This window comes from Trichinella spiralis, assembly GCF_000181795.1.
Source record: "Trichinella spiralis strain ISS 195 chromosome Unknown Scfld9, whole genome shotgun sequence".
In the NCBI taxonomy this organism is placed as follows: Eukaryota; Metazoa; Nematoda; class Enoplea; order Trichinellida; family Trichinellidae; genus Trichinella; species Trichinella spiralis.
In genome coordinates this window covers 5,917,891-5,931,429 of record NW_003526948.1, presented here as the reverse complement: position 1 = coordinate 5,931,429, position 13,539 = coordinate 5,917,891, and the positions used below count along the sequence as shown (strand labels likewise).

The 13,539-nt window shown below is 33.4% G+C and overlaps 4 protein-coding genes across 4 annotated transcripts; 1 reads left to right on the top strand and 3 right to left on the bottom strand.

Annotated features, from left to right (window-relative positions):
* Window positions 1–1,009: 1,009 nt before the first annotated feature.
* Tsp_10529 (conserved hypothetical protein) lies at window positions 1,010–1,593 on the bottom strand. The gene is made up of 2 exons (XM_003372243.1): window positions 1,460–1,593; window positions 1,010–1,235 (listed from the first exon to the last, which is right to left on the bottom strand). The coding sequence occupies exons 1-2, from the start codon at window positions 1,591–1,593 to the stop codon at window positions 1,010–1,012; spliced, it is 360 nt and encodes a 119-aa protein (XP_003372291.1).
* A 2,224-nt stretch (window positions 1,594–3,817) lies between these two features.
* Window positions 3,818–7,724, bottom strand: Tsp_10530 (conserved hypothetical protein). The gene is given in 11 exon segments (XM_003372242.1): window positions 3,818–3,995; window positions 4,057–4,134; window positions 4,195–4,287; window positions 4,347–4,411; window positions 4,875–4,991; window positions 5,156–5,226; window positions 5,357–5,473; window positions 5,601–6,069; window positions 6,085–6,759; window positions 6,897–6,910; window positions 7,718–7,724. The coding sequence occupies 11 exon segments, from the start codon at window positions 7,722–7,724 to the stop codon at window positions 3,818–3,820; spliced, it is 1,884 nt and encodes a 627-aa protein (XP_003372290.1).
* A 1,813-nt stretch (window positions 7,725–9,537) lies between these two features.
* Window positions 9,538–10,561, bottom strand: Tsp_10531 (Skp1 family, dimerization domain protein). The gene is made up of 6 exons (XM_003372241.1): window positions 10,447–10,561; window positions 10,237–10,338; window positions 10,105–10,181; window positions 9,917–10,057; window positions 9,620–9,760; window positions 9,538–9,570 (listed from the first exon to the last, which is right to left on the bottom strand). Exons 1-6 carry the CDS (start codon window positions 10,559–10,561, stop codon window positions 9,538–9,540), a joined length of 609 nt encoding a protein of 202 aa, XP_003372289.1.
* Window positions 10,562–10,904: 343 nt separating this feature from the next.
* Tsp_10532 (hypothetical protein) lies at window positions 10,905–11,937 on the top strand. The gene is made up of 4 exons (XM_003372240.1): window positions 10,905–11,035; window positions 11,158–11,227; window positions 11,727–11,863; window positions 11,916–11,937. Exons 1-4 carry the CDS (start codon window positions 10,905–10,907, stop codon window positions 11,935–11,937), a joined length of 360 nt encoding a protein of 119 aa, XP_003372288.1.
* Window positions 11,938–13,539: the final 1,602 nt, after the last annotated feature.

Below are 13,539 nucleotides of genomic sequence, written 5' to 3'. Positions count from 1 at the left end.
ATTATCATTTGTAAAAAAAGTATTTTTTATGGTACTGCCATGCATATGATGTATGTCGCATGTCATGCAAAAAATTATAATTCCACTTATTTATTTTCATAATCATCCCGCTTCTACACGATTTTAAGTACATTTTTTAAAGTACTTTTTTTGTACGTCTTGCTGTTTTGGTTTTACAAAATTGTTTGCTCACTGTTCATAAACGAAAACAATTTCACAAATTTTCTGCATACAAAGCAATAATTTCTAACATCTGTTCTGATAAAGGTCACGAATTTATTTTAATTTTTCAATTCAGTTATAATTTTCAGTTTATATTTTTTTAAAATTTGTTTAATTTCAAATGCAACAAGCTCTTTTTATAACAAACAATTTTTTGCAGAATTATAAATATAGAAATGAATTAGCAGATTTTCTTAAAGTACATTTTGCCAATTTTATAAGTACAAGTAAACTAATAAACAAATGAAATAATTCATAAATAATATTATGTAAACAATTAATAAAAATATAGGAAGAAATGGATGAATATTGATGCTCCTAGACTGATAATAATTGCTAGTTTGATGCGAACTGAAAATCTTGTAAATCTTTTTCTGTGATATTGGAGAAGATTCAAAAAATGAACAACCAAATCATCATGTGTTGAAGACAAAAATTCAGAAAAATAAACAATTTGAATAAATCTCAGTACTGTGCAGCAAGCTAGACTGTTCCGCTCATTGCTTCAGCGTTTTTTACGTCTTGTAGTTCACGCTAGTTAACGCACTGCGTTTTTCCAGATATGATAACAAGCATCAAGTTCGTCTGCACAATTTTAACCAAACACAACCCGCAAACAGACAAGCACCAACTACCAGATCTACTACCACGTAGAATGACAGCAACCAACTGAATACACTCCCTCGCAGGACAACAACATCTCATTAGTTTCGTGAACCGGATGTTCAATTTGGCGAAGCAGCTGACCTTCCTTTGACCAAGGATGACCAGGTTTCAGTGTGTCAAGCTACTGCAAGCAAGCGACGGCCGACCTGGGAGCCACGGGAGTTACACTTGGGATTTCCAGGTCCCGACAATGACTGGGCAGTTTTGGGTATCGCTTTGCCCAATGACTGTACATCGTGGACTTCACCCGTTTGAAAAGCGAAAAATGGCCAGATGTGGATGGCTCAGCGGACGCGGTGGAAGCTTTTTCATCATAAATAGCCGGGATGGGTTTCGTTTTTTCCGCGCTTGAAGAAAATTTTATTTCTTTGTTCTGTTCGTTGCTTTCGTCATGGCTGATGTCTCTGAGCTACATCTTGTGACTGGAATGGATCAACTCGCCGCGTGGTCAACCTGATCCGTCAGATCAATTTTTCAAAGTCAAACAAACAAAACTCGTAACAAGATTTATTTATTTATGCCTTAGCATTGTGCCCAAAAGCTTATTACTCAAACGTGTCTGTATTACTACAGATTTTCACCATTCCTGGTTTCACTGGTAATTGCGACGGATTCCAACATTAGACTGCTGGCAGCCATGCGAACCTGGGGCATGGATGGTACTTTCAAGGTTGTACCACAATGGTATAAACAGCTGTTTACCATCCATGCTTTTGTGGCGGGAAAGCTGGTGCCAGCAGTCTACTGTTTATGTAGGGGTAAAGATATTGAAACATACTGGTTTATTTTTCAAGATTTAATAAACAAAGCGGCAGTTCTCAGAGTCAATCTTAATCCAGAAACAATAATTTGTGATTTTGAAATCGCTCTGTGATACCACTTTGCTCAATAAAATTTTGGAATAATAAATATTTTCATTATTAATGTTACGTCACTACTAATAAAGTTACGTAATCGTAAATGGAATATTTGAACCAATGAAATGAAAAAATATTACAGCTGATCAGAAGTGAAAGGTTTGAATCAATGAGCAATTAGAAAAGAAAAACCAATAAGACAACGACATGACGGTCCAATAAAATAGCGCGATCAACGACAAATAATAAAACGCGGTAAAAAGTGGGACCCCTTTGGACCATCCCAATAGCACAAATACAGCCAGAATTCTGCATACACAGGGAAAGCAACCATCACCAAACTGATACAACCACACCATCTGACGTGCCACCGTACGCTACAGTCCTCAATACTGCAGCGCAGGTTCCTTCGTATTAATGACAGAATCCCCATTCTGTTGTTTTCACTGATTTGTTTTTTAATGCTGAAATAAGCATTGTCATGAACATTTCAAAAAGAGTTTTGAATAAATATAGTGATTAAATTGATGAATTTTTCTCAAGAACAATAATTTCTTCACTGCCCATTTATTCACATTTTCATGATAACTATTGCAAAAACGTATAATTTAAAAAGAAATTTTAGACAATGATACTTTTCCACGTCATCCTTATCAGCCATTTTCAACATAATCATTTATTAGGCTAATATAGCCTAGTTGGAGAGAACAAGGTCGGGAAGATAAGAATTGCCTGAGACATGGGAATATTTATTTGGCTTTCGTGTTGGGAGAAGTGTGGTGGCTCTCAGAATAACGCTGCACATTTGTTTGTGTGATTTGATCGATACTGTAGCTATGTACAGTTATTTTGCTTTTTTATTTGGTTTATTAAATATTTATTGTGCACTGGCACTATTATCAACGGATCAACTTGATCCTTGTGATGACGAGGATGAGATTTGAACTCAATGAATGGTCACGCCCAGTTGAAATTGTAGCCATTCATCAGGATTACATTGAGTAGAAAATTTGAAAACAGTTCACTTTCATGATAATGTTTTAAATGCAAAAGTAAAGGAAATAAAGATCTGTTCGGCGTATGCACTACTGTTATTTATGCAATGAATAGGATGATTGCTATTTGATATTTGCAGTCAATAAATTAATTCTTTGATGAACATGTGAGAAAAGCAAAACAGGAACACTTTAAGCCTGCACCGATAGAAACTTATCGGTTACGAGTGCATAAATATTACAGTTTCATAATCGACGCGTTACGCCATCGCATAATGCAATTTTATAAACCGAAAAAAATTCCAAATTTGACGAAGTACTTACTGCATGACATGTTGCGAGGCAGGGGAGACTGTTATAAGAATCAGCGACAAGATGGCACAACAAAAGCACCAATGTGGCCCATTGGATTTAGCAAAACAATGCTGCTGTTGCGACAGTGGCGGATTTCAGAATCACGGGAAAAAATCAGGTCGTCAGCTATTAATGAAGCAGCAATCCAATTCAAATTTAAAATTGCTAACAGCTCATAGTTGTGAAACAGACTGCTAATGACGAAATAGACTCATCCTTTGCTTAAGAGAAAGTCATTATCAAACTATCAAGCAAATCAACGGCAAAATTATAATAATAGATTGGAAAAGCAGCAAAGAGCACAGGCGCCCGTACTTCACTCTGCACACAGATCAAACGATCCTTCAATTGTTTGTTTCCTTATCTATGTTGCCCGATTTTATTTACACTGATATGCTATCCAACACTTAATATATGTGAAAAATGTATAACTACAGCACTGTCAGCAATAAGAAAGATGATTTTTCCTCCTTTATATTAAAAATTCACAATAAACAAATCATCAAAAGAGTTAATAAAAAATTTATTTCACTTTACGATTAAATAATTGGAATGCTATGAAATATCAAACTTTGATCAAATGATGTTAATAATTAATACTACTTGTAACAGTAATAATAATAATAATAATAATAATAATAAATTATAGAACAATAATTTAACTATGAGTGCAAGGTGATAGTTAGAATAACACAAATCAGTTGTGTTATAAAAAGAAACGTTCTAAACTTTTCGAGAAGCAGAATTCGAACGAGATCGCGATCGCGAACGCGATCGATGACGTGAATTTGATTGTGAACGAGAACGTCGGCTTCTGCTCTTCCTTCCCTTCAATTTCATCCGCCTACTGGCATCCCGATGTGAGACCTTGACTTTCTTGCTTTTTGATTTTTTCCTTGAGCTAAAGTACATGCAAAATTAATTTTACATACACTATTTCTATTATATTTCTAATTTCATACCCACTGGCTGCTTCGGAATCTGATGATCGAACCGATGATTTATTCCATATTCGAAATTTTCCAAAATGCACCTCCTGCCTTAAATACATGTAAAATGAGGCACAGTGGGCATAATTCGTATGATTTGTAATGTCTTACCCAACGGCAGAGCTGCTCGACTTCTGTGTTGTACCTTTTTCATTACCTAATTTATGTTTAGCATCGTATTGAGCAATCACAGCTCTTCTCTTTCTACAATAAACGTAGAATAAAATTTATAAGCATTATTCCAATGATTTGTAAGTTTTTACTCTAGCCCTGTTCTAAGCACTCTTTCAAAAGAAGTTTCTTTGCGGATATGATGCCCACGAATAGCCTGCAATGCCAAATAATCACAATAAACGTTAAGTTTAATAAAAATGTATAGTTTAAGATATATACAAAATTACTATAAATACGGGTTTACATTCATCTGCTTAATAAATTGAAAACTGTTCAAGAAATTCAGAAAATCATGCAAAAAGAAGCAAAGTTTATGAATTATTTACAGAATGAAACATTCAAGACACCTTTTCGATTTATAAATTTTCAGCTAAAACGGATATTACAATGAAATTGCTAAATGCAGTCCGCTTCGCAAAAATCTAATAAATAGAACAGAAATATTACCATAATTAATAAGGAGCAGCCAAACACAATTATTATCAGCACAATGATAATTAGGGCCATTTGGAAAGCAAGGCTATTTTTTATTAGCCGAATATAAATCTCCACAGTAGACAATTCTGAAATTGAATAATATTTGCAAATTCCCTTGGTTTTGCATGAATTAAACTTACTTTTTTCACAAAACGTTCCTTCGTATTTATAGGAGCAATCACATTTATATGCATTGTTCGTGACTTGAAGACATGCTGCATCATTTTGACAAAGTGCTTTTTCACAGCTGCCAATTTCTGTAAATGTAAAAAAATGCAAAAATTACACTTATTATTAAACACTTCCTTTAAATATAATGATCAGAAAACAATTTATGAAAGAAATAAAAATATACTGCTCAATCAAGTAACTTACTCAGTTCGCAGTTAGTACCAAAAAACTGATCATCACATTCACATACATTGCCTGATTGAAGCAAAACGCAGACTCCTTTATTTAGGCACTGCTCATTTGATTGACACACTTCGACAACTGAAATATAGGTTTGAAATCAATGTAAACAGCATATTCAGAGGGATGTACAGTGTAGAAAGGAAGTGCATATTCGCTCATTGCTGATATTAATTACAATAAAAAGTAAAATAAAAAATGACGTAATTACCATCGGTGCAGTTCATTCCTGAAAAACCGTTGGTACAATGACATCTATAATTCCCTCTGTAGTTGCGGCAGGTGCCTCCATTTAGACACCATTTGTGCTCACTGCATAAATCTGCAGCTGAAACATTAAATTACAGATTAAACTCGCTACTTTAACAACAGTCAAAATAAAAATTAATTCAAAACTTAAAATTCTCCATTAAAAACTTTACACTGATAATATATGCAATTTTTTTAAGTATTACTTTTTTCACAAAATTCGCCAAACTGCTCGCTACGCAAACAAACGCATACAAGCTCAATTTCTGTCGCTTTCACCTGTCCCTTTTGCCGTTCGCATTTCTCTTTGAACGTTTCATATTCAATCCTAGTATACTTGTAGTGATCGCAAACTACAAAGTCCTCTTTGGTCTCCTTGCAACATGAATCTTCCGCTCCATCGCAACTTTTATTTTCTGATACCATATCCAGCGTAGGACGATACCTATTGGAAACAACTTTACCACACGTTTGTGATACAATGGACCACTCAGTCCATGTTCCTGCGCAAGGGCACAAACATGATTCTCCGTAATTTCGTTCTTCACAGTCCCTTCCATAGGGATGTTCTTTTTCAGATATCACTTCGTAAGTGAATTCTTTACAATCTCCGGCTTCCAATAAATAAGTACAGTTTTCAACTCTAGTTTCGTTGCAATCCGCGTATTCGTCGTTCTGACAAATAAATACATCACATTTCATGTCATCACAATCGTATATATGGTCGTTTGATAAATTCCATGTTAAGAATGTTGAATTTAAAAGTAAACATCGGCAATAACTGCCGTGCGACAAGTCAGGAAAATTAGCAAGAAGTGTGCTTTCATATGTGAGCACGGAAACTCTTTCATCACAATCAGTATTATTACAACACCCCTTCTCCGCACATTTAAACAACATACCGTCAACTGTACCATTTCCGTTAGATATGTATTCATACGGATAACCATCACATGATAGTCTCTCGGTTTGCCCGCACTTTTCAACGTGAACATTTTGCTTCACTGTAATATTGTTTTCAAAGATTCGGACCCCAGGATGTATTAGAATATTCGATGCTACAGCTTGTTTAAAATTGACACCATCAAGCATTTGCAATTTCTGAGAATCAGTGAAAGACAGTAGTTTTCCGCCTTTGAAGGAACTCGCACAGAATCGATGTAAATCCTCGATAGTGACTTGTCCATAGAATTTTTTCACTTCGAACATATCGACTACTGTTAGGCATCCGCCATCATCTAATTTTCTTCCTCCATAATTATCCCACGTGCTGGAAACCGGGCAACCCCCATCAGCACTTCCTCCCATAAGTAAACAGATTACTGACACGACCAGTGAAACTTTAGTCACCGCCATCAGCACAGTCTAAAAATATTCTGTGTAAATATCAAATATGTGATGATTTTTAGATGAATAAAATAAACTGCATCTGAAACTGATGAAAGTATTAACGAGACTTTATTAAACAATAAATATTTCGCTTCTAATCAAATAAAGTTTACCATCAGAAATTCAACTGAAGTAAACTTTTAGAAAAATATAAATATTCAGTGGTTTCGAAAAAATGCCTGGTTTTTTACAAGTACATTTATAGAAAAATTACACTGTAGAACAAATTCAGGTCAATCAACAAAGAAATTAATAAATTAGAATTGGAATAATTTCTTTCTCTCAGTAACCATGATTATTTATTCATCAAGATATCTTAAAATACTACTTACCAAATTTGATCGGAGAGAACTTAGGCAAAAAAGACACTTCATCGCAGTCAAAACGAGAAAATAATGAAATCTTGTTATATCATGCCATTTATAATGAAGACACTTTAAAATGTAAGATACATTTTAAAGAGCCTTTTAAAGTTCATTGTTTAAAGTTCCTTTCACAAGTTTAAACATTTTTGCTAAATTCAAATTACATGATTTTGAAAAAATATTATTTGTCTTCAATGTTTATTGGTATAAAAAAAATAAAAACAACAGTATTAAACGTATTTTTACAATTTTCAAAATTATTTGCAGATTTTTCAAGTTACCATACTATATTTAAAGAAAATCAAGTTCAATTTATTCACAAGTTCAATTGCAAATTGAAAATCGTGTCGCGAAAGCCGTGCAAATATTGTTTTTCACAACAACTTCATATTGCAACGTTTTCCAAAAAATAAGAAACACAGAAAATAAAGTAATGTAAGAAAGTTGGATTAAATGCAGAACGTAAAATTGCCATCCTGAAAAATTCAGCATCATTGAAAGGAACTTTGGAATGTACTTGGTGCATCAGGGATTCATTTCCTTAAATATTTCGTTGTCATGTAATTTACTTTCCATTATTTAGATTCAACTGTACTATTCGGAGTTCAGAAAATTGGTTAAGAAGTTTCTCAAATTTGACAAAACACTGAAAAGTTTGCTGGTCTACCGACGGAGAAACTCAACTATGATTATATGGTCAGTCGAAGGTTTGAGATGTTGACCTCAGTTCATTCGACTCCAAAAGCAGTTCATTACCTTCTACAAAATTATTAGTGAAGTAAAATAAAATTAAGAAAGGAAATATAATGTTTTCTAAACCAAAGCAACGTGTGACGCCCTGCATGCTTAGTGCACTATCCCATTCGATAATTGTTATTGAAGGTTTGCATGGAGCGGACGATGATCTGTGTTAATGGTCATCAACACGGCTCCAGCTCCGCTGCACCACAAGAAAAACACGCCACTGCCAATCGATTTGTCACAGGGATAGACGGGATGTAACAGTTGGCGAGCCTGCTGTCAACATCCAGCACCTCATCCATCCCGTCATGTGGCAACGTCTATCGTTTAACGACAGTTTTGAGCAATATTATTAGCGAAAGGACGACCGGTGTGCGTGTATGTGCGTGCTTTTGTAGCGAGCTCCTGCTGGTGTTGTTCATTTTCAACAATGAATAAACAGTTATAACTTGCGTTTCGCCGTGTACCTGTCTCGTAATGCCCAAGACTCGCTCTATACCAATGTGGTCAGTAGTAAGTGAGGAAACTCAGCTGGAAGTAAAGCGTGGCACGTTACATAAGAAATTTTTATTAATTTACTGCATTCTTTCATTACACAATTCACGTACCGTATTCAGTCAAAAAATGGAGAAACGTCCTTGCTTCATTTTCAAAAGATAAAGAACGTCACGATTTCTTCTGTTACTTTCTAGGCATCTTATAAGCAAGACAGACAAGTGGTCCAGCTGATTGCCATCGGTGTGGTTAATCGCTCCATCGATAGTCACTTAAAGCTTTGCCATTATCCTTATCCTAAACCAAGACAACTTCATCATTAACAAAAAAAATATTCCTATCAAACGTTTATTATGTATTTGTCAGCCAAGTGAGCGTTCATTTGTTTCAGAAATACATTTCAATTTTAAAATCCACCCTGATAGTAAACAAAAGTATCATAATTATTTTTTAAATATTCTTACTACAATTGAAATGGCATCTGGCAAGTAATACTGAAAAATATTTTTAAAATCTTGGAATAAAGATTCGGTACATAGAAGAGCCAAAAATGCAAAAGAATATAAAAATGTTGCTCGAACCAACAACATCACCAGTGAGTGTGTGAAAGGCCATTTGTATTAGACAAACCTTATTCACTTATTTTCGGCACCAAAGAATCCATCCCATCAAAGATCCACTTTCGAATATACATGATTTTCGTAAACTTCTTTTTCGACGATGACTAACTTGTATGTAGAAAGCCTCCTTGATATAAGCAATTATATACTCCTACTGGTTAACTTTTGTGAAACAAAATGTTCGTTTGGTTGAATCGCGTCTGATCTTGAATACCGAAAACAACTTCACAGCAAATGTTGTGCAGTCATCAACAAGAAGTTTTTATAACTTCCTTGCAATTATTAACATTTAATAAACTGCATAAAACAGATAAAGCTGACCAATACTAGAAAAGGAATATTTGACCAATCAAATGACAAATATGATGCCTAGCACTATAGCCAATCATGTTCAGACGAGAAAAGAAATAGGCGGCGTTTAGTAAGGGCAAATAAGACTAATTTATAAAAAGCCAGCAACAAGAAATAAAAGTAACTAGAACTTCAGAAAAGCAAAGAATTCAGAAACTAAAAATTAAAATATCCAATATCGTTCATTCTTCACACCAAGCATTTTCACGACGAATCTGAAATAAAAAACTTTAATGAAATTCATTCAGTAATTATTTTATTTACTTGTTCTTCCTCTTCAGGGGTAAAGTCATTTTTAATATTGAATGTACGACGAATTTCTTCTGGCGATTTTCCTTTAATCATGTTGGCCACAGTCTTGCAAGCAACGTCAAGTAAACTTTTAATTTCTAAGTAATTCGCAGCCTGTAAAATCATTCTTTTATTATGCAAATTACATAAAAGCCGTAACTAATGAAATAACAAAAAGTCATATTCCAAAAATAAAAATTCATGAAATTTCTATCACAACCACAACACTAAAACAACAGAATTATGATCAAACATGATTTAATAAGTTACCAAAATGATATCAAACAATGTGCCTTGATCAACTTTTAAAAATTCAGAATCCCAAGAACTGATATCATCAGAACGACGATCACCTTCCTCACTTTCACATACAGCCACATCATCTTTATGATGCTCACAATACAGCAATATCTGTTTCAGAAATTGTCATTGTTCAAACAAAGTGAAAAACAACTTACTTTTTTCAAAATTGTTGAATTAACGTTTGGCAACGGAATTGGTTCTAACTCTGCTTTCCCTTCATCGGTGCACAAATCTAATTGCATAAAATGTTATAATAACTAATAAAAAATATAATAAAAGATCAAAACCTTCTAGCATTGTCTTCACCGTTTTCGACAACTTTATTGCTTTAGAATCAACTTCAAACGCTTCTCCATCACTGGATATTACTTTCAAACGACGAGACATGACTTATAATATGAACTGATACAATTTATCTACAACTGTTCTGCAGTAAAACGCTCAACCAACAGCAGTCAAATTTTATAGCAATGTTTACAATCTAAAAACAAGTCAACCTTCAGCATGGCCATGGCAAACTGCATTACAGTAGGAAGTAAATAGATGTGCAGGATGCCATAAAAACAACTGATTGCAACGACATTCATCTGGAAAATTCTTACTGTTCAGCATTATTTCCTTTAAATAAAAATATTCATATTTCTTCGATACTGAGCATTTCTGAATATGAATACTTTTGATTTCTGCTTTGAAACCGAAGAAATAAAGTGTTAAACATGCAGCGGACACGGACCGAACTAATGAGATCTTTCCTGCAGAAAATGAAGGCGAAGAACACTGAAGCTACAGTATGAAGAATAATACATGAAGATCGGAAGAGCAGTACGGTAAGGGTTGTTTACATCAGTGTTGGCAAGTGGCCAAGTGTGTGTGCTTGTGTTTTACATCGTCGTCGATCCTGGTTTCCGATTGTCTAATAAAGTATATACTCATTGCTTGTTCTTTTGTTGTCGCAATGCCGTCAGGAAAGCGTGAGACTGAGCGAAAGGGAAATGCACCAGTCAATACCGGCCCGTCGCCAAATAGCGATGGACGCGCCAATAACACGGTGGAGGAAGTTAACGAGCTTGTTCAAGGGAGCGACTCGTTACAAACAGAATAGAAAATGATTTTGTAAAGCATTCATTTAACTTTGGTAAACACATAATAGATTTTTATTTCATTGATAGTTTTTAGTTTGATTAATTTTTTACATTGATTTCGATTAGTTTCTTAATCCTTTATAATTATACTGTAACACAATCCTATCTATACCAAAGACGATTTTATAGACTGACTGTAAATTCCAAAGAGATTAATATTAGATGTTCATTAATAAAATATTCTTTATGTACAAACAGGACTATTCTTTTTACTTAATTTAATGACAGTTTGATTAACCAACGTTTATTTAATACAATTTTGAAAAAGTGGCTGGAGCGATTTGATTCTTTACTACTGAGCCATACAAATCATTGAAGTATCTAAGAAAGTTTGATATTTTTTAAAGCGCTAAAAGAAGACAACCAAATTGAGCAACTGTTTGAAGTAGATCAAAGTATGAATCACTTCGTAGTGCTTATGATTACATATGACAGAAAAAAACGCTGAACATCAAAGAATTAAAACGTAAAGTATCTCAATAATCCAAACATATTTATGATATGAAAAAGGCTACACAGTTAAAAACGATTTTAATTTAAAATATAAATGAAATATTGTATACATAAAAACGAAATTGCAATTGCAAAATATCTTTTATTAACATCTTTTAAAAAATCTAAAATTACTTCGTCAGGTTCACAACGCATTGAATACTTTATCATTTCGATATCTACTGAAATCATTATTCAAGCCAAACGCTTCAGAAATTTCCTGCGATGATTTGCCTTTAAGAAAATTCGCAATAAACTTGCATGAAACGTCGAACAGACGGTGTATTTGCAAATAATCGGCCGCCTACAAAATCAATATAAGAAAATTTAAGAAAACGTGATACAAATTACTAAATTATTGATAAAAGAAGAACAGAATAAATGGATCGATTTACACAATTCTCACATTCATTTCAACAAAAGTAAATACTAATTACAAAAATGTAAAATTTAAATCAATAATTACTACAAAATTAAAAACTTATTGACTTCGATAAAAGTCAACAAAACATCACCTTCACGATATCAAACACTGCTTTAAAATTATTGCCAAAAAAACTTGAATCCCATTCACTGATCTCATAGGAACGTTCTTCTTCTGGATTAGTCTCGGTTTTGTAATGCTCACAAAACCGTATAACCTATTTCATAATAGAAATATTATTAACAGTTCAAAAAACTGAACACTTTACTTTATCCAGAATGTTCGAATCTATCTGTTGAAGTGGAATAGCTTCTACTTCATTATTTACTTCATCCTTTAGAAGACCTATATTTTACAGCAATGAAAAAAATTCCAATAAAACCAAAATACATAAATAAATACAGTCTAACATATCCCGCAACGTCAATGACATTTTTGCCGCTTGAAGACTTATAGGAAAACTCCTTCCCTCACGAGAAATAACATTCAGCATAACTTCCATTTCTTGATACTACTTCTAAAAACAAGAAAAATTACAAAATACAAACAATAAAACAATTTATTTACAATAATATTATGAACCTGTTTGACAGAAGAGACACTTATGCTTACAGTAGAATAAAAGAAATCAAGTTTTATGAGTAGAATTTTTTAACTTGATAGTTTATCAATTAAAAAGTATATATTTTAAAATATAAATAATAGGTTTCTTCCAAACCATCCGCAAAAATTCGACCATATTGTTGTGATTCGCTGTTTGCTGATAGGTTGTACAGCAATTAATCGGTAATTGGCTAATGACTTATGCTAAATCACTGTGATAAGTGATTGGACGAATAACTTGTGCTGTTTGATTTGTCTCGCTGTTTTAATCATTGATTTATGTGATTGTTGCTTATCAACGATTTTTCAAATATGGGGCGCATTACCATTAAATTACTTTATATGGACATAAATTATTAGTTACCATTTGTTAAAGAAAATACTTTTAGTTATAATGCGGAATAGTGTATATTTGTTTTTAGAATTTAAAAATGTGGCTTTTAAAAAGCTCCTGCGTTTTACATTTCACCGATAACCAAAGATCTTCTTATTGCTCAATTTTATTCTTGCAAGTTTGCTTTTTCAGTTTATTTCTTCAAGTCTATACTGATCAGCAGACTATTTTGCATAGAAACTTTTCTTCTATTCGCTATAAACGCTTCAGAACCAAATAATATACGATTTTTCATTTCACAACAATGAACAAATCCGAATTATATTACAATATATACTATGGGAAAAACAGACGGTACAATAATAATGAATAAATATGGAAAAAGTCGATTTCTGTATTTGGGGAAAATGCACCAAGGTCGCCCACTAATCTCTAAATTGAAAAAACGGATTGCTTGCGATATATTACATTGGTAATGTGCTACGTTAAGCCATTCTTTTCAGCTTTGTTCACAGCTAGTATTTATCATTATGATTTGGCTGCTTGATCGTGTAGCACCTCTCTTTTGTATCAGCTTTTGTTGGTGCTTTGAAAA